Source organism: Anguilla anguilla, chromosome 2, assembly GCF_013347855.1.
Source record: "Anguilla anguilla isolate fAngAng1 chromosome 2, fAngAng1.pri, whole genome shotgun sequence".
In the NCBI taxonomy this organism is placed as follows: Eukaryota; Metazoa; Chordata; class Actinopteri; order Anguilliformes; family Anguillidae; genus Anguilla; species Anguilla anguilla.
In genome coordinates, this window is record NC_049202.1 from 9,735,140 (window position 1) to 9,758,946 (window position 23,807).

The window sequence follows — 23,807 nt, forward strand, 5'->3', positions numbered from 1 at the left end:
TGCAAACATTAACTACTTAATGGCAGGCACAGGTAGATAATAATAACTCTGCTGAAGAGCTGTTTTAGTCCATTGAAGTGTCATGTGTGTACACTGTGAGTCCTGCTAGCAAAGAGATTACCAAAATAAACTGTAAATATTTTCAGGTTGCGTTATGTCAGTGGAGCAGTGAGGACACGGGTGGAAATTAGCTCAGGTGAATTCTACACAGAGTTGTGTGAAACAGCTCAGCCAGGTTAAGAAGTAAGAGGGGAAGTCTATCGGGGTATTTAAGTCCTAGCCTGACTCAGTGCTGGACGCTCTCCAGCCTGTCAGTAAGCAGTAATCTTAGGTGGGTTGAATGGATTCTATATGGTCTTACGTTGACCGGATCTCTCTCTCTGCTCTTCAGGCACCTTCTGGACGAATCCCCAGTTTGTGATCAAGCTGGACGAGGAGGACGACGACCCGGATGACAATGAGGTGGGCTGCAGCTTCCTGGTGGGCGTGATCCAGAAGAACCGGCGCAGCATGAGGAAGATCGGGGAGGACATGCACACCATCGGCTTCTCCATCTACGAGGTGAGAGGCGCGCGCTTCCCCTAAACCAGCTTTTCTGTTTGTATTGCGTTTTTTTTTTTTTTTCCAGAAAACTGTCAAAAGAACATTTTATCCAGTCACAGAAAAAATGAGCAAAAACTAGGCCTGAAACCCCCAAATAGCAAACAGCTTCTAAAGTCCCCCTGAAGCAGGTCTTCGCAAAAACCACAACTTTCCTTCCTGTGACTGGATAAAAGCAATGTTATATGTTCGAACGGGCTGTGGTTACTCTCCCAGCCTTGCTTCTGTCTAGCATGCTGTATGCACAGTATGTGGGAGGCACTGGGTCTGAGCGTAACTGGTACTTTTCTGCTTGTCTGCTTCCACAGGTTCCTGCTGAGGTGTGTGTCAGAAAGAGCAGTCAGGAGACCAGAGGGTTTCACCATTCTAATGAATTATGCATTTGAGTATCAGGTTTTTCATGTCACAAAATGCATCTTGGAATGTTACCTCGAATGAATCTTACTACAAGTTATGGCAATATTTAAATAATTTTCTATGTTAGCTGGGAAAAATCATCTATACATCTATACATATCGTGTGTGTGTGTGTGTGTGTGTGCGCGCGAGTGTGTGTGCACAAAGTCCCTAATGTTAAACTCTAGGTGTTTAATCAACTCTACTAGTGTCAATATGAGAGCAGTAGGGTGTGTGTGTACTCTGTTAGAGTTAAAAGTACTCTAACAGTGTTTATTTTACACTGAAGGTTTTCCTGTGCCTCTCCACTCTCCCAGTTTGCAGGGCAGAGGAACGTCCACCTCAACCGGAACTTCTTCCTGCAGCACGCGACCAAGGCGCGGTCAGAGACCTTCATTAACCTGCGGGAGGTGTGCAACCGCTTCTGCCTGCCCCCGGGGGAGTACCTGATCGTGCCCTCCACCTTCGAGCCGCACAAGAACGGGGACTTCTGCGTGCGCGTCTTCTCCGAGAAGCAGGCAGACTTCCAGTGCGTTCGCGTTTTTTTCTCCGCCACGGAAACCTCGCCGCTCAGGAGCACACTTTTACACACAGTCCATTTACACAGCTCAGTGTCCTGCTGAAGCAGTTAAGGTTAAAGTACCTTGCTCAAGGATACTTACAACTGGGCTTGCAAGTCAAAAGTTTCATCTTCAAATCCCAGGTAACCTTTGACTTACAAGCCCAGCTCCCAGAATAAGGTATTAATATTCCCTGTATATATAATATAATATATATGCACACACTAAAATTATGATCAAAACAGAAATGGACAGCTTGCTGATGCTTTTAAATATTAAAAATTATTGCGTAATGTATTCTTTTTCTCTCTCATTTTTAGAGAACTGGATGACCCTGTTGAGTATAAGGTTGAAGAGGTAAAGCTGCAAACATCATGAAATTGTGGATTACTTTTAGAGCCCGACCGATGCCAGATTTTTGGGTCCGATGCCGATCCAGATTTTGGAGAGTCCTAGCCCACCGATTACCGATGTTTTGACCGATATTTTGTCAAAAAGTGCAACATTTTCAAATCAATTTGAAAAACTTATATTTTATTAAAGTTTCTATATTTAAGAACATTTAACTTATAAGCAAACAAATAAAAATAAAAATAAACGCACAAAGAACTTTTTAGATAAAAAAGTAAAAGATGATATTAAATTAAATATATATATTAACACCATCTTTAAGTGTGTGAAATCAAAATAACTCCACACCTTGCTTTTACTCCTTTCTTTTCCAGCCATCTATAAAAAATTAATTAAAAAAAAACAGTTTTCCAGTTTCAAACATGTATTTTTATGAATATTATTATTATTGTTGTTGTTGTTGTTATTAATTTGTTATTATTATTTCTAAGTACCTATTCTCAGTACATTAATTATATTTTCTTATTTTATTCCTACTACATGATCTCAAAGAGTAAGACTATCTAGCGAGCTTCCCTGTCCATAAGAATTAGGCGGTGAAAATAACTACAATGCGCTCTGACGCGTGACTAGATGACACACTCGCTCGCAATAACGCATTAGCTATTGACACAACCTCATTATTTCTTATTATATATCCTCAGTAAGTTAATTATATTTTCTTATTTTATTTCTACTACATGATCTCAAAGAGTAAGACTATCTAGCGAGCTTCCCTGTCCATAAGAATTAGGCGGTGAAAATAACTACAATGCGCTCTGACGCGTGACTAGATGACACACTCGCTCGCAATAACGCATTAGCTATTGACACAACCTCATTATTTCTTATTATATATCCTCAGTAAGTTAATTATATTTTCTTATTTTATTTCTACTACATGATCTCAAAGAGTAAGACATTATCTAGCGAAGCTAAAGAGTGAATCAAGTGTAACGTTAGATGAAATTAAATTGACTGGATGAAATACGTGAAAAAAACTACAATGCGCTTTCGTGCAGGTTACCCGCGCTAACTGTTGATTGATTCACTTCTCCAACAGCAATCCTTCTCTCATGTTATCACGACAAAGCTAGATAACATGGCTTAAAATGATCCATGTTAGAAGTGTTTTATCTGCGTTTTTACTGTCTGTTTAGCTTGCTACGATGACGCGTGACTAGATGACACTCGCTTGCAATCACGCGTTGGCTATTTACACAGCATCATGTAGTAGCTAATATCATTATCTCAGATAAAAAAACAAATGTGTGATACATTCAATCACCATTTTATTTTGGCTGGTTATTTATTTGAGAATACAGCGATGTCCTCTGGAAATGTAGATCCTACGCTGCTTGTGCTCACTGCCACTTCATAAAGGCTTGCTAGCCAGCTAGCTTGCTAAAGTGAACCACATATGTTAGATAGCTCGCTCGCTTGATAATGAGGATTGATAAACATAGTGGTCGTATAAAAGCATTTAATAAAAAATTTTCACTAAATATACATACCTTTATTGCGGCAATCGAATCTGTGCAGACAAGTCTTGCAGTGGAGAATATTGGATGAGGCACGAGCGACAAACGTCTTATTAGAGAAGTAGCGCGTCAGCTGCTGCAGTTCACTTGTAGTAGAGCTCCCTCTACTGGATAATTCTAGTAAATAGCAATTACAACGTTCGAACAGACAAGTACAGATAAATAGTCATTGTTTTTTTGTTTATTATACTTATTAAAAAATCGGGGCACATCGGCGGCATAACTGCCGATCCCGATGTCGTCAAAAAAGTCAAATAATGGCCGATATATCGGCCAAACCGATATATCGGTCAGGCTCTAATTACTTTTTTACCACATATTTGTAGCGTTAATTTTTACCATACAATAGTAGGCTTTTTGAAACATGTGGGTTGGTGATGCTAATTCTTTAAAACAAAATAATATTCCATTTTGAATCCCAATTCAACCAATTCTGCTTTTGTGCATGGATACGTTGCTGGTGTTTATATGGGCTTCTCTGCGGTTTTAGGAAAGCATATCTGAAGGCGACGTTGATGACAAGTTTCGGAAACTCTTTTCTCAACTGGCAGGACAAGTAAGTATTAGATAAGATGATCAGTGTTTTACAATTAGTCACTAAAATATAAATTTTTAGATATTTAATCTTTGATAAATATGCATACAAGTTCCATCGTTTCATGTTCACCTGAACAAGACACTTTTTCTAGCGTAAAAACAGAAGGTTTTATTCAGTCCATGGATGCAGTCAGTATTATGTCTTCACATCTGCCTTAGAAATAAATTTGAGAGTTATATTTCTTCACAAAGACAGCTTGGTGAATTAACTGTGTGATTGGTAACCATGGCAATATAAATGTCTGTAAAAAATGATAAATAATAACGTAGGCCTGTATGTAATACACATTTTTAAAAATGGAGAATGTATGTGAAACTCTATCAAAACCAGCCATGTGTGTTATATAAGGGTAGATAGAAAAACTCTTTGTAAAATTTTTACTCTCTTCCATTACAGGACTGTGAAATTTCAGCTTTTGAGCTGAGAAATATCCTGAACAGAGTGATCACCAAGCGTACGTTAATCCTCTTCATACGTATCTTGCTTTCCTGAGTGCCTGTCGCTGTGACGAAATGCATCGCTGACCTGTACCAGCTCTACTGATGTAAAAAGTATCCTGTTTGTAGGATCTTGTGCTGCCCATGACTGGTAGAATCAAATACTGTATGTGTGTTGGAAGGTTCAACAATTCATTAGTACTGTTGTGTCCTCATAAGTTTGTGTTATTTCTTTTTCTCGCTGTTCTCAGGTGAGGATCTTAAAACCGACGGATTTAGTCTGGAAACCTGCCGCAACATGGTCAACCTGCTGGATGTATCCTTCCTGCGTCACGTGACTGTTATGATGAGTTCTGAAGACTTTTCTAATGAGTTATAAAGACTGTTTCTAATGAGTTCTAAAGACGTTGAGTTCAAAAGACCTTTCCTAAAGAGTTCTAAAGACTGTTTTAATGAGTTCTAACAACTGTTTCTTATGATTTCAGTGTTTATAGTGAGTAATGAGTTCTTCTTTTTTATTGAGTTCTAAAGACTTTTTTAAATGAGTTTTGAAGTTGATATTTATTTCAAAATACTGCTTCTAATGATTTCTAATGACTGTTTCTAATGAGTTAAGAAGACTTTTTCTAATTATTTTAATCCAGAGCTGGAGAGCAAGAAAGAGCAGTGGGAAAAATTCAAATGATTTTCTCCATATGCAGAATAAATGTCATGCCTCAGGCATCAGACATCCTGTCCAGTCTATGACCAATATTATCACCACCAGTATCTGTGGTTCTGTGTCTGGGTAGTTATTAAATGGAGTTCACTTTGTGGGATAAAAAAGCATGTCCCTGGGGGGGGGGGGTTGGGCCACTGACGTGCTAAACTCTCCTTAACATTTTGATGCAGACAGATGGAACTGGAAAACTGGGCCTGGTGGAGTTCAAGATCCTGTGGAACAAAATAGAAAAATACCTGGTCTGAACCTCATTACATGACTTTAGACATCTCCTACCCTTAAGACCTTAAGTCTAAACAGTCATCTCCTGAGTGAACAGTATGTGGTTTATTGTGTTTAATCCAGAAAGCAGAACATTCCCACAGTGTTGCCGTGATCACCTAGCAGTATTAACATTTTATAGTATTATTATATTATGGGTATATTACGTGTTATGTGGGTTGGAATACTAAGTCGAAACTGGCCAAACTCTGACTGAGGCAGATGGTGCGTAACATGGAGTCTGACTGCACTGGTCCTTGCTGATTGCTGTACACACCCATCAACAGTGTCTCTGATGATCATACATGTGTGTGACGTGACCTTCTCTGTATGTCAGAAATTCTACCAGGATAAGGACACAGACAAGTCAGGCACCATAAGCTCCACGGAGATGCGTATGGCTGTGGAGATAGCAGGTGAGACTATGAATAATAATAATAATTATTATTATTATTATATTTTTTGTCTCAGAGTGCTTTGCAGTGAAGGCAGAAACTGTTCTCAGCCCCTGTCTGTATGAAGCGGTCTTGGCACAGCAGACTATACACACGGCAGACTATAACACGCTGCCTCTGTAGCCTGCTGACACTGCCCTTACAAACATTCAGAAAACCACAACAACCACACTGTAAGCCACCTGGGAAGGTTCGAAGCCTTTCCCATCATGCCTTGCGCACAGCGTGCATCTTCCTGGGTTTTTAGTTTGCTGTGCTTCTACTGGGCTGTGACAGAGGCGGCCGTGACGTTGTCACTGAGCAGAGCTCCGCGGTGCTCTGGCTGTGTGCATGTAGCCTTCCCCAGGGCTTACCATGGACCAGCTTCAGTATTCTGAGCCGACGGGCTGGTTTAGCATCAGTGAGTAACCCTTGGTCCCTCCCTCCCTCCAGGCTTCTCCCTGAATAATGCCCTTCACCAGATCCTGGTGGCCCGCTACAGTGACCCTGACCTCACCATCGACTTCGACAACTTTGTGAGCTGCCTGATCCGCCTGGAAAGCATGTTCAGTGAGTATCTGTGAGCAACAGCCAGCTGTCCATCACAGAGTGCTGACGGGTCTACAGGGCATCCACACTGTGTCCATTCGCTGAGTGTCCACACGGTCTCCACAGGGTATTCACAGTGTCCACAAAGCTTACACAGGGTATTCTCAAAATGTCCACACAGTGTCCCCAGGATATTCACAGTGTCCACACAGACAGTAATGGTTATTTCAAGTTACCCTGCTGATGACAGCCCCCCACTAAACTCTAGTTCCATTGTGCATTTGGATACCACTGCACTAGAGTGTTTGCCTTGATTTGTTGAAAAATATATTTATAATCGAATGTCTTTCTCAACAGAAACATTTAAAACGCTGGACAAGGACAATTCGGGGGAGGTGGAGTTGGATCTTGTGCAGGTAAGTGCTTTCTTTCATTTGCTGCTATCAGTGAGACTCCAGATATGTGGATGGATGTTTCACATCACTGCAAATACATCTATGCTGTGGAGAAAGTATATTGAGAGGAAAACAGTGTTACTAGCATAACGCTATGCATTTTGACATACCGGAGTTCTGTGGTCAGGTTTGGTTTGTGGCTCACTTTTGTCTCCCTCTAGTGGCTGAATATATCTCTGCTGTAAGTGCCTGAGGACAAGTCTCAGCTGCAGGAAGGTGTTCTGGACTGGCTACATGCACAAGATCAAGAGCCTGTCCTGGACAGAGACGGTGAACCCAGTCCTGCCTGGCCTTAGATGACTGAACATTCTCTGCCTGCACGCCGTCTTCTCTGCAGTTTGTTTTAAAACAGGACTGATCCCACCTTCAGTCCCAGGGAAAACAACGTAAAAGAAGCACAGAAAAGCCGTATATCTTTACAGAAAATAATAAAATGGAAAATGGATATCTGTAGGGTGTCTTGGGTTTAGGAGGTGGGTTTCTAGTTTGCTTTGCTTTTAGACTGATACTGAAAACTTAAATTAATTCAAAATTATTGAATGTATTGCAGTGCAATAAAATCACTTTGAGATTGTATTCCTCTGTGTATTCATTTAGTCAAGATTTAATATGTGGCACATGCACTCCCATTCCAACACACACCCTTCATTACACATCTTACCGGCCTTCATAATCAAGTAGACACTAATACAAATACACTCCACTTGAACATGTACTCCAGTGTGTTCATTTCTGTGTTTTTACTCTTAAATATATAACAAAGCCAGCATACAAATGAATGGTAAAGATATTTTCACACTAATCATTTCCAACACCATCATTAGTCATGAAACTTTTAAAATTTCAACTTTTCAAATACATGTATGTGAACATAGAGGTATTTCCTCAGGGTTAGTGTTGGCATCTGCCTAATGCCTTTTTGTATTTTTTAATGCATTTAGAACTGTACCGGGCCAATATCCATAATTATTTGAAATAATTTTTGGGCACCTGTAAAATTTTTGACAATTAATTAGTCACAATTTTCAAAGGAGACCTCTATTTTCACAGATATTCAGAACAAAATTCCTCAATATGATTGTAGGTTAAAAACATGTGGCTGAAAAATTTACAGGCAAGAGCAAATATTATTGCCATTTACAGAGTTAAAGTATTTCAAATACATGCTTATCTCCCCCTATAGTTCGCAATACGAGATAATGTTTGTACGATCTGAGTTTCTCCAAATGAATACTTTTGTATGGATGCCTAATTCCAAGGAAACTCATTTTATTCATGTTTTCAAGAAGAGCTCATTTTGCAGAGCACTCCCTTCCAGGAGGTGGCGATAACCCAGTTTTTAGTGCGTTCACCAACGCATGCGAATGACGTCATTACGTACACTTGAAAACAACATGGCGGATTTCTAGTGTGTACGGAAAGTTGTGGTCTTTCTTTACTAAAACGTAAACTGGATAGCCAAAACTTTTTGTTTAACTATCAAATTAGGTTTTTATCTGGCTAAACACTGTTAGCATTTTGGCGGTGTTAGGACGAAACGCGTGTGTTTCCTTACCTTCACCTGCTCTCCCTCTGTACCTGTTCACTTGCTATCCCTCTGCACCTGTTCACCTGCCCTCCTCTCTGTACCTGTTCATCTGCTCTCCCCTTGCACCTGTTCACTTGCTCTCCCCCTATACCTATTCACTTGCTGTTCCTCTGTACCTATTCTCCTCTCTGTCTGTACTTGTACTCTTGCTCTCCCCTCTGTGCTAAGATTGGAGGCAGGTGAGATTGGGTGGGGCATGTGAGAATGGGCGGGGCAGGAGATGAGAGCAGACAGGCGAACTGTTGGATCTCTCCCCCAGGTACACTTGCATGGAACCCCAGTGCAGCTGGTGAGGATCAGGAACCCCTGGGGTCAGGTGGAGTGGACTGGACCCTGGAGTGACAAGTAAGTGAACCCCAAAATCACAGCCAAAAAAAGTGACAATAATTAAAATATTTTGCAATTAATTTTCAATATTAAACGTATTTGTCAATGTAAATCACAAAAATCACCAGAATTCCACTAAGAAATGAAAATTCAGAGTGTTAGCCTTTTTATTCTTCAGTTCTTTGAAACATATTTTGTTGCACTGTGGTAAATAATGATATATATAATGATATATTAATGATATCTTTTTTTAATTTCACAGGGTTCCAGCTGAACAGCGCTGTTCTCGAGGTCATAGTCGCCCGCTATGCTGACGCTGAGTTCGCCATAGACTTTGACTGCTTTGTGAGCTGCCTGATCCGGCTGGAGTTGCTTTTTAGTAAGTCGTTTAGTTTGCCGGCAAGAACACATTACACAGACGCAACTTCCATTTTGCAATACCATAATATTCCAACAGGTGGCATTAGCCCCTCGTAATTCACAGTAAAAGTAATTGCCACGGGTGAGAAATGGACTGCTAAGCTCTAGAGCCGGAAGTAATCTAATTCTACGAAGTTATGGCCAGTTATGTCTCTAGTATAAATGTTAATTTATATTGAAGTTATACCTTTTAAATTAAAAATATTTTCTAATATATAATAGTCCAAGTAATCTCTGAATTTTTGGACGTGTTGCCAGCAGGTCACCTTTCAGTTTCCAAATATTCTTCCTCTTTTTTTTCCACACCAGAAATTTTCAAAACACTTGACAAGAAGAGCGCTGGGAAGATTGAGCTGGACGTACAGCAGGTCAGTCTCCACAGGTTATGATTTCACTGGGTTTATTAAGCAGGTAACATGCTGTGCATCTCACTCAACACAGACACACACTCCATAAACCCAGTGTCAAACTAAGCTGTTGTTTTGCATATTTACTTTAAATGTATTTGCTTACTGTTTTTTTTATGTCTTTTTTATGTCTTCCACAAACTTCTTGTCTCCGGAGTACTTTCTAGCTGCTGAAAGCATTTCTGATACTTTGTATACTGTGTGTGTGTGTGTGTGTGTGTGTGTGTGCCAGATTGTGTTCTTCATGTTTTGATATGTTTGTGTTTATCCACAGTGGCTATGCCTGGGCATCAATTAAAACTCAGGAAATTATTGTCGACCAGGAATCTTCCTCACCTTCAGAAACAGTGGATCTAATCATCAGCAAGCTTTAGATACTGCGTGTTTACTAATTATGCAACAAAGATTTTTGATTAAAGACAAGAAAAAGATACTTGATTAAGGAAACAAGCAACTTGAATTACATGCATGATATCTGTAGTATATCATTAGTGGTGTGAATTGTATGTGTTTTTAAATTAATATGTCTCCACTGGATGTTTTTTTAAAATCATTGATGTGTCTTGAGTGTCACACTTTCAGATTAGAAGTGATCTCCCTATGTTGAGTGTATTTAGCCTACATAAAACATGGTAAGAAACACTAACCTAATATTAATATGACGATAAAACAATTAATATAATATCTGCAGTCCTCCATTAAATTACATTTGTGTGGCGTGTGTATATTATGACATGAGTACATGATGTCACGTTCTAAATTTTTAAGCATTTCAGTTAGGAGCAGTAGGCTACAGTTGCACACCATGGCACAGATTTGCCCCAGAGACATTTGCAGATAATAAAGCTATAAATACAAGAAAAAACTGCTGCATTTCTCTCTTGGATGCACTGTTAACACCTGTTTAAATTGTGACTTAAACTGTGTTGTATTCAACTCAATAAACTACTGCAAATTCAAAAGAGGCTCTCATCTTTTTAACTTGGCAACTTAATGAATTGGAAATATCATGCGTTTATATTGGCATAATTTTACTTTGATTTGTTCTCTTCAGAAATGTCAGAACGTAAAACTATGAAAATGGATGAAACCGGAAAAGAGAGAGAGAGAGAGATTTTTGGTTTACGGGCGGAGGCAGTGGGTTGCGCGCGTTGAATGGCTGCTTTATTCTGTTGTGTTTGCTGAAGACGGCGGCCGCACCCCGCTAATACAGATCTCGCAGCTCCAGGTAGGCTACACATAAGACTGAGCGGCTCGGAAAATGTCCGGAATTGCGAAGAAGCTTAAACGGAACCGAGCCCGAGCTGAGGGCATTGGCACGAACGAACAAGCCTTGAAGTACTTAAAGCAGGATTACGAGACGTTGAGGCAGAATTGTCTGGAATGTGGGCAGCTGTTCCAGGATGAAACTTTCGATGCAGTCCCGGCCTCCCTGGGTTTCAAAGATCTTGGACCCAACTCCTACAAAGTGAGAGGTATCACCTGGAGCCGGCCCACGGTAATCATAGTGCTGCGCGCACACCCCTTCATATTCATTTTGAGTTTACCCGACAGTGCTATACATTTAGGCTTTTGCAAACACTTCGGCAATGATAACACTGTGAATACTGAGAACTAGGCACACGCACTTATCACTAATTACTTATCACTTATCAGCGAAACAAACAGTCTATTTTATCAGCATCTTAAGCGTCTGCTGAAATTATTGAATAGGAAAATATTCCGACAAATAAAATCCGAAACGTTCAATCCAGACATTCCTGCATTTCTTGGATTCAAACTTCTTTACACTTTGAGCCTGTTACAGACGTCACTTCGAGATTATGAATCTGCAAGTTTTATTGGTAGCCAAGATTGCATAATTTATTCACTTATGATGCACTCACACAGAGCAGAACATTGCTTTACATCATTCATATTGTACACCTCCCTTTTTTTATAAATATGGCAGAATAAATTCATCTTTTTCTTTGATTGGCTATATAAGATCATCTTTCCTCTCAATCTTTTCAAATATTCATATTTCAGTTCCTTGTGTAGATTATTCTCAGTCATGGAATTCGCATAGTCAGACTGTACAGTAAAACATCTGACAGAAAAATATTGTGGTCTGTCCTGTATGCCAAGCGCATTACAGTCAGAACTACAAACATGTCATCCGCTCGTCCATTTTTCATCACTGATCCCAGAAGGCCTGGGGTGGCACAGTCTGTCGGTTTGGGACTGTCCCACAGGTGAAGCTGCTGTTCAGGTGAACCTGTTTTTCTCCAGTGCCCTCAGGGAGTTATCTTGTTGATGCCCCAGCTTGCATTAAAAGCCAAGTTGTTAACATTTTGGGAACATTTCATTCTGTAAGATGTCAGTTAGTTGCCTGAGACCAGTCTTACGTATGACAGATGACCTTCTAATACTGCCTTTGCCTAATACTACCTAGGCCAGACCTAATTCAGTCCCAGTACCACCCCTTAATTGTGCAGTTACTGGGGGGGGGGGGGGGGGGTGTCCATTGTGTGGCTCGGATCTAGAAGAACTGTCATCGGTGAATGAGTCCAACTCAGGCAAATCCAGAACAGAGAGTCTAAACAGCACAAGATGCTGAGTGAGAGACAGCAGCCAATAGGAAGGCTGATGCATTAGTGATGATGCTCTAATGAGGGTCCTGCAGGTGTAATGGACATACATTAGCCTTAAAACACCCTGGTAAATTTCCAGTGTAGAACATACAACATGATGTTAAAGAATGGCTGTGATAAATAATAATTCCTCCATATTGTACACAGTAAGTCAGGAGTTAATTCCCCACCAGGTGACAGACACACCTCAGCTCTGTTCTGATTGGAGTGTTGCCCTTTCGGATTAAGCAAATTTGCTTTTCTCCAGCTCATCCATTAATCTCCACTTGTGGACTCCACCTCATCTGTCAGGTGTGCAGGTGCTCAGGTGTGTTGGTGTGCAGGTACTCAGGCATGTAGGTGCTCAGGTGTGCAGATGGTCAGGTCTGCAGGTGCTCAAGCGTGTAGGTGCTTAGGTGTTCAGATGCTCAGGATTGCAGGTGTGCAGGTGCTCAGGTATTCAAGTGTACAGGTACTCAGGTGCACAGGTGTGCAGGTACTCAGGTGTGCAGTTGCCCGGGTGTGTAGGTGTTCAGTCTAAAGACCCAGTTTGGCCATAACTGCATCATTTGCAGAGTCACTGTTTTTTGTTTGCCAGTGACATTAAAAATGGCTTTTTAAAAATGTTTTGTACCCTTTTCTTGTTTTTCAGGAGTTGTCTTCCTGTCCACAGTTTATTGTGGGAGGGGCTACCAGGACGGATATCTGCCAGGGGGCTCTCGGTAAGTCCTGTTCCACTGTGCTGGATTTTAATATTTCCAATGATGGACAGAACCCAAAGGCACAAGCAAATATGCATAAGCACACAAGTTCATTCCACATTATATTCCACAAGGTAATAAAAATATCAACAGGCCTTTTGAGCTACGACATGCATAACCGGTTTCCCAGTCACCGGATTTTACACTTTTGTTATTGTTTGCAGCTGACATTTGCTGAGAGTGTAAAGGTAGATAAAATTAAATTAGGTACTTGTGAATTTTATTGTAATGGGCAGGAGGTGTACTATTTAATGCCACCGTTTGCTGTTGCCACCTACATGTTCCTGTTCCAACCAGATTTGCTTTGTTTTTAATGGCTTGGGATGTTTTTTTTGCCTGAGGTCAAGGGAGAGTAATTAACAACCGTGACGGCTGTTAGGGTTGTCATTTAACATTTTTGCTTGTCTGTAAATCCGTCTGTTGTATTGTTGTTTAGCTTTCTTTTAAAAGAGACCGTTGAAGAAGAGGTGATTCAAGTTCTTTGAAAGCAAATCAGTTTGTAAGATTTGCCAAACCTCATGTCTCTCCCAACTCTGGGAGGGGTTAAAGGTGACTCACTGTTAAATTTATCACCTTGAACAAATTCTTCAAAAAACGAATCGAACAACATGTACTTTGATGAGACAACATGGTATGTCAATTGGAAATGTATGCAACGAACAAGTTTCATCCATCCATCCATAATCAATTCCCGCTTGCTCATGGTTAGGGTTGCGGGGGGTCCTGGAGCCTATCCCAGCATGCATTGGGCAATAGATAGGAAACCGAACAGGATCCCAGGCAAGAAGCGGGACGAGTACAAACGCCCCACGGGGCATGTACAGACATTATTGGGTTTCTGCCACGCCCACAGGGGTGTGTCGGTGGCAGTGATGAGGATAGTTTGGAACTGAACCTGCATTCCTGTGTGAGTCTTTCCAAAACTGGAGGTGTGTCCCAAAATCACACAAATTTCCTCTAAAAGCCACTTCCTTTCTGCTTCACACTGCCTCTGCAAATGTTTTGGCTTCACTGAGACTTTCTCTGTGTGAACATCGCAGATTTAAAAGTGTTCAAATAAAAGCAGTTCCCATTCTTTCTTAAAATTACAGTATTATGTTTGGCATAATTAGCTTGCATTAACTGCAGACTTACCTGATGCACAACAAACCCTTTGAGTTCCAGAAAACAATTAACTGAAATACTTTAACTTTGGTGGAGGTTGTGAATGCATGGTGAGACAGGTGAAAAGATGTGTGTGCCAACTTATATTTAATATGTGCCCTTTATATTACTGTGGCCGCTGTTTGTGGGTGTGTCACTGTTGAATACGCTGTGAACTGTCACTCGCACCACTGCTGAACAATGTTCTGCTGAAATGAGCGAAGTACTACAACTTTAAATCACTTTAATTCATGTACAGTCAGTGCAGTTGAATATCAATTACAATGTCAGTTATTACATTCTGAGCCCCATACAACATTAGTATTGCGATTTTTGGTCTCTATCAGTGTCTCATTGAGAAAAGGTTTGAGTGAAGATTTTTTTTCTCATTCTGGCCCACATGCGAGGACCAAGTGGTAACTCTATTGAGAGACCTGTGTCCAGTGAATGCAGGATGCAGGTGTTCAGGTGTTCTTGTGCTGTTGTTTCCCAGGCGACTGCTGGCTCCTGGCTGCCATCGCCTCGTTGACGCTGAATGAGCAGGTGCTCGCTCGAGTGGTTCCTCCTGGACAGAGCTTCCAAGAGGGCTACGCTGGGATTTTCCACTTCCAGGTGAACAACTGTCCCACCTGTAATAAACCATGAACAATCTTACAGTGCTATGAGCCTGATCATAACCTTACAGTACTATAAGCTTGCTTGACCAGACTGCTCATAACCTTACAGTACTAGAAGCTTCACCAGGCTGCTCATAACCTTACAGCACTATGAGCATGACCAGGCTGCTCATTACCTTACAGCACTATGAGCATGACCAGACTGCTCATAACCTTACAGCACTATGACCCTGACCTGTTGTGTTCCCGGTCCACAGTTCTGGCAGTTTGGAGATTGGGTGGACGTGGTGATCGACGACAGGCTGCCCACCAAAGACGGAAAGCTGCTGTTCGTCCACTCGGCCGAGGGCTCAGAGTTCTGGAGCGCCCTGCTGGAGAAGGCCTACGCTAAGTAATGGGCTCATTTTGATATAAAAATCAAAGGTGAAGGTGTATGAGCCAGGAGGGCCCTGGAGACCGTATTGAGAGTTTGTGGAAAGTGGGTGGGGGGGCATTTAGCAGTTCTGATGACGGATGTGCCCCCTCCCCTGCAGGCTGAATGGGTGCTACGAGGCGCTCTCGGGGGGGTCCACCACCGAAGGGTTCGAGGATTTCACGGGGGGCATCGCGGAGGTGCACGAGCTACGGAAGCCCAACCCCAACCTCTTCAAGATCATCCAGAAGGCACTGCTCAGGGGCTCCCTGCTGGGCTGCTCCATCGATGTGGGTCCCAGCGCTATCCCCCCTCCCGAACCCCAAACCCCCCACTCCCCATACATGTACATACATACACATACACATACAAGTACACACACACACACACACTAATTGTAGTTCATTAATGACATTAATTAATCATAAAACACGTTGTAAAAGTATGCGGTCTGTGCCTGTTCTGCTTTTAGATCACCAGTGCGGCCGACACCGAGGCCATCACGTCACAGAAGCTGGTTAAGGGCCACGCCTACTCCGTTACTGCAGTTGATGAGGTGAACAGGCCCCTCCCCCTTCCTGCTTGTGTCCCTCCCCTTTCTATGCTGGCCACTCCCCTTTATTTGAAGGACTCCTCCCTTTTCTATTACAGTTCCAAATTACCTCCTAAAAATGTATTTTGTTCTTTTGCCCGGCGCTGCAGGTGAGATATGAGGGGGACATGGTGAAGCTGATTCGCATCCGGAACCCCTGGGGTCAGGTGGAGTGGACCGGGCCCTGGAGCGACGGGTATGTCCCTTAATTTGAACGTCAGATGACACGTACCCCCATATCAGCACCACATACCCCCATATCTGCATCATGCAGCCCACTACCTGTGTCACCTGGGTGTGCTCTTTCAAAAGTTGCAAAAGTGGCAACCTCCACAGGCCAAATTTCTGTTTAAGGCTGTGTTTTTTTTTTTTAAATAACTGAAATCTTTTGTGTGGTTTACAACTTTTTACAAACCATTTTCAACATATTAAGCCCTACAAGTCTTAACAGGCGGGATTCCCCTAACGCTCAGGCACCCAGCCCATGTCTACACTGGCTCACTCCTTAAAAAATAATTTAATTCAACCTCATGACAACAGGGAAACTTCCCCACTTAGCTCCTTTCAAACCTCTTGTAGTTGAGAGAGTGTGGTTGTCATGGGGACGCTCATTCAATACATCCACATGTCCCCAGGTAAAGGTGTGGTAAACAGGAATCTGTGTACCTGTGTTCCACCTGTTCAGCACGCAGAGCAGAGCGGTGACTCTGCAAATGTGTGCTCAGTACCGCGGATCCTCATCCTGTGCTCTTAACTCGTACAAGGACCTCTGGAATAAAGCTGTACGTTAATGTTGTTACAGTTTGTGTTTTGGTGTACAGTTAAGATGCAATCGCTGTTATTTTAATGAACGTTACTAGAAAAGCATTTTTGGAAACTATATAGATTGATCAAACAAAATGATTTGTGGCCTTTTGTTAGCATTCTGATATTATTGAAAGGAAATATTCCCAGCAGAAGTATTGATAGTAGCAGGGTTGTCAGGAAGCCGGTGGGGTGAAGTTGTGAATGAGCTGACGCTTGCTCTTTTTTCCGGAAAGATCCATGCAGTGGCAGCAGGTCAGTGATGAGGACAGAGAGAGGCTCAACAACAAATCGGAGGACGGAGAGTTTTGGTAAACTGGTCTATGCAACTGTATCCCAATACCCCATCCCCCAAAACCCCACCACCCAATACCCTACAGCTGAATACCCCAACCCCCAGTACCCTACAGCCCAATACCCCATCCCCCAATACCCCACCACCGAATACCCCACCCCCCAATACCCAATACCCCATCCCCCATGTGAGTGCATTGTGCATTTTAAAAATGCACTCACATGTGGGCTGTCAATCAGGCAAACAACAAATACCAGAAGTAAACCTTGCAGTAGATATCAAGGCACCAGATGCCTTTTCACTGCAGTTCTTTTGTTTAAGTGGCCTTCTGTCTTTGGTGGGACAGTTCTGTGACCGTATCCTCCCAAGTTCTACTTCCTGTGTCCACTGAATTCCGCTCGCTCTTTGGCTCTCAGGATGTCGTTCTCCGAGTTCCTGCGGCAGTATTCCCGGGTGGAGATCTGCAACCTCTCGCCGGACGCGCTCACCGATGACGATTACAAGAAGTGGTCGCTCTCCAAGTTTGAGGGGACCTGGCGGCGTGGCTCCACCGCTGGGGGGTGCCAGAACTATCAAAGTACGACCCCCCCACCCACCCACTCCATCCCCCTGCCGCCTACCTTTACATATGAGGTCAGACACTTGCAGGGAGTGGGTACAGATAAAATAGGACAGCAACACTAGCCACACTAGGACACTCTAGCCCAACTTTATTCAAATCATTACCTTTAATCGCGGAATAGATACAAACATTAACTACTGAATACAAACCATTGTCCTCTCTTCTTTTATACTGAAATATTTTCCTGCGGCAGCCACAGGTAGATAATAATAACTCTGCTGAAGAGCTGTTTTAGTCCATTGAAGTGTCATGTGTGTACACTGTGAGTCCTGCTAGCAAAGAGATTACCGAAATAAACTGTAAATATTTTCAGGTTGCGTTATGTCAGCGGAGCAGTGAGGACACGGGTGGAAATTAGCTCAGGTGAATTCTACACAGAGTTGTGTGAAACAGCTCAGCCAGGTCAGACAGTAAGAGGGGAAGTCTATCAGGGTATTTAAGTCCTAGCCTGACTCAGTGCTGGACGCTCTCCAGCCTGTCAGTAAGCAGTAATCTTAGGTGGGTTGAATGGATTCTATATGGTCTTACGTTGACCGGATCTCTCTCTCTGCTCTTCAGGCACCTTCTGGACGAATCCCCAGTTTGTGATCAAGCTGGACGAGGAGGACGACGACCCGGATGACAATGAGGTGGGCTGCAGCTTCCTGGTGGGCCTGATCCAGAAGAACCGGCGCACCATGAGGAAGATCGGGGAGGACATGCACACCATCGGCTTCGCCATCTACAAGGTGAGAGGCGCGCGCTTCCCCTAAACCAGCTTTTTTGTTTGTATTGTGCTTTTTTCAGAAAACTGTCACAAAAACATTTTACACACAGAAAAATAGCAAAAACTAGGCCAGAAACCACCAAATAGCAAACAGCTTCTAAAGTCCCGCTAAAGCAGGTCTTCCCAAAAACCACATTTCACAACTTTCCTTCCTGTGACTGGATAAAAGCAATGTTATATGTTCGAACGGGCTGTGGTTATTCTCCCAGCCTTGCTTCTGTCTAGCATGCTGTATGCACAGTATGTGAGAGGCACTGGGTCTGAGCGTAACTGGTACTTTTCTGCTTGTCTGCTTCCACAGGTTCCTGCTGAGGTGTGTGTCAGAAGGAGCTGTCAGGAGACCAGAGGGTTTCACCATTCTAATGAATTATGCATTTGGCTATCAGGTTTTTCATGTCACAAAGAAGTATAAATGCATCTTTGAATGTTACCTTGAATGAATCTCACTACAAGTTATGGCAATATTCACATAATGTTCTATGTTAGCTGGCAAAAATCCTCTATACATCTATACATATTGTGTGTGTGTGTGTGTGTGTGCACAAAGTCCCTAATATTAAACTGTAGGTGTTTAATCAACTCTTAACAGTGCTGATATGAGTTCAGTAGGGAGCATGTCTACTCTGGAAGAGTTAAAAGTACTCTACCAGTGTTGATGAGAGTTCAGTAAGGAGCATGTCTACTCTGGTAGAGTGAAAAGTACTCTACCAGTGTTAATATGAGTTCAGGAGGGAGTGTGTGCACTCTGATAGAGTTAAAAGTACTCTAACAGTGTTTATTTTACACTGAAGGTTTTCCTGTGCCTCTCCACTCTCCCAGTTTGCAGGGCAGAGGAACGTCCACCTCAACCGGAACTTCTTCCTGCAGCACGCGACCAAGGCGCGGTCAGAGACCTTCATTAACCTGCGGGAGGTGTGCAACCGCTTCTGCCTGCCCCCGGGGGAGTACCTGATCGTGCCCTCCACCTTCGAACCGCACAAGAACGGGGACTTCTGCGTGCGCGTCTTCTCCGAGAAGCAAGCAGACTTCCAGTGCGTTCGCGTTTTTTTCTCAGGAGCACACTTTTACACACAGTCCATTTACACAGCTCAGTGTCCTGCTGAAGCAGTTAAGGTTAAAGTACCTTGCTCAAGGATACTTACAACTGGGCTTGCAAGTCAAAAGTTTCATCTTCAAATCCCAGGTAACCTTTGACTTACAAGCCCAGCTCCCAGAATAAGGTATTAATATTCCCTGTAAGTATAATATATATGCACACACTAAAATTATGATCAAAACAGAAATGGACAGCTTGCTGATGCTTTTAAATATTAAAAATTATTTCGTAATGTATTTTTTTTTCTCTCATTTTTAGAGAACTGGATGACCCTGTTGAGTATAAGGTTGAAGAGGTAAAGCTGCAAACATCAGGAAATTGTGGATTACTTTGTTACCACATATATTTGTAGCGTTAATTTTTACCATACAATAGTAGGCTTTTTGAAACATGTGGGTTGGTGATGCTATTTCTTTAAAACAAAATAATATTCCATTTTGAAACACAATTCAACCAATTCTGCTTTTGTGCATGGATATGTTGCTGGTGTTTATATGGGCTTCTCTGTGGTTTTAGGAAAACATATCCGAAGGCGATGTTGATGACAAGTTTCGGAAACTCTTTTCTCATCTGGCAGGACAAGTAAGTATTAGATAAGACGATCGGGTTTTACAATCAGTCACTAAAATATAGATTGTGATATTTATTCTTAGATAAATATGCATGTACGTTCCATCGTTTCAGTTTCACCTGAACAAGGCACTTTTTCCAGCGTAAACAGAAAGTTTTATTCAGGCTTTAAAAACCTCAGTCCATGGATATGGCCAGCATTATGTCTTCACATCTGGCTTAGAAATAAATTTGAGAGTTATATTTCTTCACAAAGACAGCTTGGTGAATTAACGGTGTGATTGGTAACCATGGCAATATACATCTGTAAAAAATGATAAATAATAACGTAGGCCTGTATGTAATACTCATTTTTTTAAATGGAGAATGTATGTGAAACTCTATCAAAACCAGCCATGTGTGTTTTATAAGCGTAGATAGAAAAACTCTTTGTAAAACTTTTACTATCTTCCACTACAGGACTGTGAAATTTCTGCTGTTGAGCTGAGAAATATCCTGAACAGAGTGGTATCCACGCGTACGTTAATCCTCTTCATACGTATCTTGCTTTCCTGAGTGCCTGTCGCTGTGACGAAATGCATCGCTGACCTGTACCAGCTCTACTGATGTAAAAAGTCTCCCGTTTGTTGGATCTTGTGCTGGTAAAGCTGTTGAATTGACTGTGCGAAGAGATGAATATTGGCTGGTGTCAAACTCACTTCACTGTTCAATGGCATCAATAATTACCGTTTAGCAGCAGTAATACAATTAAATGCAGGGATTGCCCATGACTGGTAGAATCAAATACTGTATGTGTGTTGGAATGTTCAACAATTCATTAGTACTGTTGTGTCCTCATAAGATTAGGTCATTGCATTGAAATGGTTTTTTAATGTATTGGTTGTTATTTTTCTCGCTGTTCTCAGGTAAGGATATTAAAACCGACGGATTTAGTCTGGAAACCTGCCGCAACATGGTCAACCTGCTGGATGTATCCTTCCTACTGCTTATGATGAGTTCTGAAGATTTTTTAGTTTAAATTTTTATATTTTTCTTCATATGCAAAATAAATGTCATGCCTCAGACATCACACATCCTGTCCAGTCTATGACCAATATTACCTGTGGTTCTGTGTCTGGGAAGTTGTTAAACGGAGTTCACTTTGTGGGATAAAAAGTGTGTCCCTGGGGGGATGGGGGGTTCTGTCTACTGACGTGCTAAACTCTCCTTAACATTTTGATGCAGACAGATGGAACTGGAAAACTGGGCCTGGTGGAGTTCAAGATCCTGTGGAACAAAATAGAAAAATACCTGGTCTGAACCTCATTACATGACTTTAGACATCTCCTACCCTTAAGACCTTAAGTCTAAACAGTCATCTCCTGAGTGAACAGTATGTGGTTTATTGTGTTGAATCCAGAAAGTAGAACATTCCCACAGTGTTGCCGTGATCACCTAGCAGTATTAACATTTTATAGTATTATTATATTATGGGTATATTACGTGTTATGTGGGTTGGAATACTAAGTCGAAACTGGCCAAACTCTGACTGAGGCAGATGGTGCGTAACATGGAGTCTGACTGCACTGGTCCTTGCTGATTGCTGTACACACCCATCCACAGTGTCTCTGATGATGTGTGTGATGTGACCTTCTCTGTGTGTCAGAACTTCTACCGGGATAAGGACACAGATCATTCAGGCACCATAAGCTCCACGGAGATGCGTATAGCTGTGGAGGACGCAGGTGAGACTATGAATAATAATAATAATTATTATTATTATTATATTTGTTGTCTCAGAGTGCTTTGCAGTGAAGGCAGAAACTGTTCTCAGCCCCTGTCTGTATGAAGCGGGTCTTGGCACAGCAAACAATACACACGGCAGACTATAACACACTGCCTCTGTAGCCTGCTGACACTGCCCTTACAAACATTCAGAAAACCACAACAACCACACTGTAAGCCACCTGGGAAGGTTCGAAGCCTTTCCCATCATGCCTTGCGCACAGCGTGCATCTTCCTGGGTTTTTAGTTTGCTGTGCTTCTACTGGGCTGTGACAGAGGCGGCCGTGACGTCGTCACTTAGCAGAGCTCCGCGGTGCTCTGGCTGTGTGCATGTAGCCTTCCCCAGGGCTTACCATGGACCCGCTTCAGTATTCTGAGCCGACGGGCTGGTTTACCATCAGTGAGTAACCCTTGGTCCCTCCCTCCCTCCAGGCTTCTCCCTGAATAATGCCCTTCACCAGATCCTGGTGACCCGCTACAGTGACCCTGACTTCACCATCGACTTCGACAACTTTGTGAGCTGCCTGATCCGCCTGGAAAGCATGTTCAGTGAGTATCTGTGAGCAACAGCCAGCTGTCCATCACAGAGTGCTGACGGGTCTACAGGGCATCCACACTGTGTCCATTCGTTGAGTGTCCACACGGTCTCCACAGGGTATTCACAGTGTCCACAAAGCTTACACAGGGTATTCTCAAAATGTCCACACAGTGTCCCCAGGATATTCACAGTGTCCACACAGACAGTAATGGTTATTTCAAGTTACCCTGCTGATGACAGCCCCCCACTAAACTCTAGTTCCATTGTGCATTTAGATACCACTGCACTAGAGTGTTTGCCTTGATTTGTTGAAAAATATATTTAGAATCGAATGTCTTTCTCAACAGAAACATTTAAAACGCTGGACAAGGACAATTCGGGGGAGGTGGAGTTGGATCTTGTGCAGGTAAGTGCTTTCTTTCATTTGCTGCTATCAGTGAGACTCCAGATATGTGGATGGATGTTTCACATCACTGCAAATACTATCTATGCTGTGGAGAAAGTATATTGAGAGGAAAACAGTGTTACTAGCATAACGCTATGCATTTTGACATACCGGAGTTCTGTGGTCAGGTTTGGTTTGTGGCTCACTTTTATCTCCCTCTAGTGGCTGAATATAACTCTGCTGTAAGTGCCTGAGGACAAGTCTCAGCTGCGGGATGGTGTTCTGGACTGGCTACATGCACAAGATCAAGAGCCTGTCCTGGACAGAGACGGTGAACCCAGTCCTGCCTGATGACTGAACATTCTCTGCCTGCACGCCGTCTTCTCTGCAGTTTGTTTTAAAACAGGACTGATCCCACCTTCAGTCCCAGGGAAAGCAACGTAAAAGAAGCACAGAAAAGCCGTATATCTTTACTGAAAATAATAAAATGGAAAATGGATATCTGTAGGGTGTCTTGGGTTTAGGAGGTGGGTTTCTAGTTTGCTTTGCTTTTAGACTGATACTGAAAACTTAAATTAATTCAAAATTATTGAATGTATTGCAGTGCAATAAAATCATTTTTAGATTGTATTCCTCTGTGTATTCATTTAGTCCTGATTTAATGTGTAGCACATGCACTCCCATTCCAACACACACCCTTCATTACACATCTTACCGGCCTTCATAATCAAGTAGACACTAATACAAATACACTCCACTTGAACATGTACTCCAGTGTGTTCATTTCTGTGTTTTTACTCTTAAATATATAACAAAGCATACAAATGAATGGTAAAGATATTTTCACACTAAACATTTCCAACACCATCATTAGTCATGAAAATTTTAAAATTTCAACTTTTTAAATACATGTATGTGAACATAGAGGTATTTCCTCAAGGTTAGTGTTGGCATCTGCCTAATGCCTTTTTGTATTTTTTTTGCATTTAGAACTGTACCGGGCCAATATCCATAATTATTCGAAATAATTTTTGGGCACTTGTAACATTTTTGACAATTAGTCACAATTTTCAAAGGAGACCTCTATTCAGAACAAAATTCCTCAATATGATTGTAGGTTAAAAACAAGTGGCTGAAAAATTTACAG

The 23,807-nt window shown here is 42.2% G+C and overlaps 2 protein-coding genes and 1 long non-coding RNA gene across 5 annotated transcripts in view; all 3 read left to right on the forward strand.

The window, feature by feature from the left end:
- Positions 1 to 7,517, forward strand: part of LOC118221773 — a 29,933-nt gene extending 22,416 nt beyond the window's left edge. Inside the window, exons 31-42 of the mRNA XM_035407142.1 lie at positions 392 to 561; positions 909 to 920; positions 1,313 to 1,524; positions 1,876 to 1,912; positions 3,977 to 4,042; positions 4,481 to 4,538; positions 4,773 to 4,837; positions 5,413 to 5,481; positions 5,841 to 5,919; positions 6,391 to 6,507; positions 6,844 to 6,902; positions 7,103 to 7,517. Coding sequence (XP_035263033.1) covers positions 392 to 561; positions 909 to 920; positions 1,313 to 1,524; positions 1,876 to 1,912; positions 3,977 to 4,042; positions 4,481 to 4,538; positions 4,773 to 4,837; positions 5,413 to 5,481; positions 5,841 to 5,919; positions 6,391 to 6,507; positions 6,844 to 6,902; positions 7,103 to 7,126 — 968 coding nt within the window. The 3' untranslated portion in view covers positions 7,127 to 7,517. The remainder of the gene's footprint in view (positions 1 to 391; positions 562 to 908; positions 921 to 1,312; positions 1,525 to 1,875; positions 1,913 to 3,976; positions 4,043 to 4,480; positions 4,539 to 4,772; positions 4,838 to 5,412; positions 5,482 to 5,840; positions 5,920 to 6,390; positions 6,508 to 6,843; positions 6,903 to 7,102) is intronic.
- A 775-nt stretch (positions 7,518 to 8,292) lies between these two features.
- On the forward strand, positions 8,293 to 10,645 carry LOC118220960. 3 transcript variants are annotated; one of them, XR_004764037.1, is made up of 5 exons: positions 8,293 to 8,353; positions 8,789 to 8,874; positions 9,119 to 9,235; positions 9,586 to 9,644; positions 9,958 to 10,645. It is a non-coding gene; the product is annotated as an uncharacterized LOC118220960 (long non-coding RNA). The 3 variants fall into 3 exon arrangements; XR_004764036.1 differs by having other exon boundaries at positions 8,306 to 8,708; XR_004764035.1 differs by having other exon boundaries at positions 8,306 to 8,874.
- Positions 10,646 to 10,804: 159 nt separating this feature from the next.
- On the forward strand, positions 10,805 to 23,258 carry LOC118220959 (calpain-2 catalytic subunit-like). Its single transcript, XM_035405461.1, has 21 exons — positions 10,805 to 11,181; positions 12,948 to 13,017; positions 14,693 to 14,811; positions 15,074 to 15,207; positions 15,350 to 15,518; positions 15,701 to 15,784; positions 15,931 to 16,016; positions 16,861 to 16,935; positions 17,336 to 17,496; positions 18,100 to 18,269; positions 18,609 to 18,620; positions 19,127 to 19,338; positions 19,662 to 19,698; positions 19,920 to 19,985; positions 20,433 to 20,490; positions 20,879 to 20,943; positions 21,198 to 21,266; positions 21,619 to 21,697; positions 22,170 to 22,286; positions 22,623 to 22,681; positions 22,883 to 23,258. The coding sequence occupies exons 1-21, from the start codon at positions 10,945 to 10,947 to the stop codon at positions 22,904 to 22,906; spliced, it is 2,103 nt and encodes a 700-aa protein (XP_035261352.1). The 5' UTR covers positions 10,805 to 10,944; the 3' UTR covers positions 22,907 to 23,258.
- Positions 23,259 to 23,807: the final 549 nt, after the last annotated feature.

What these genes read in the sequence shown, in the direction of transcription:
- LOC118220959 (XM_035405461.1), top strand. Translation starts at nt 10,945, where the DNA reads ATGTCCGGAATTGCGAAGAAGCTTAAACGGAACCGAGCCCGAGCTGAG. An exon ending in CTGGAGAAGGCCTACGCTAA is followed by an intron (nt 15,208 to 15,349) that starts GTAATGGGCTCA and finishes CCTCCCCTGCAG; the next exon opens with GCTGAATGGGTGCTACGAGG. An exon ending in ACAAAATAGAAAAATACCTG is followed by an intron (nt 21,267 to 21,618) that starts GTCTGAACCTCA and finishes TCTGTGTGTCAG; the next exon opens with AACTTCTACCGGGATAAGGA.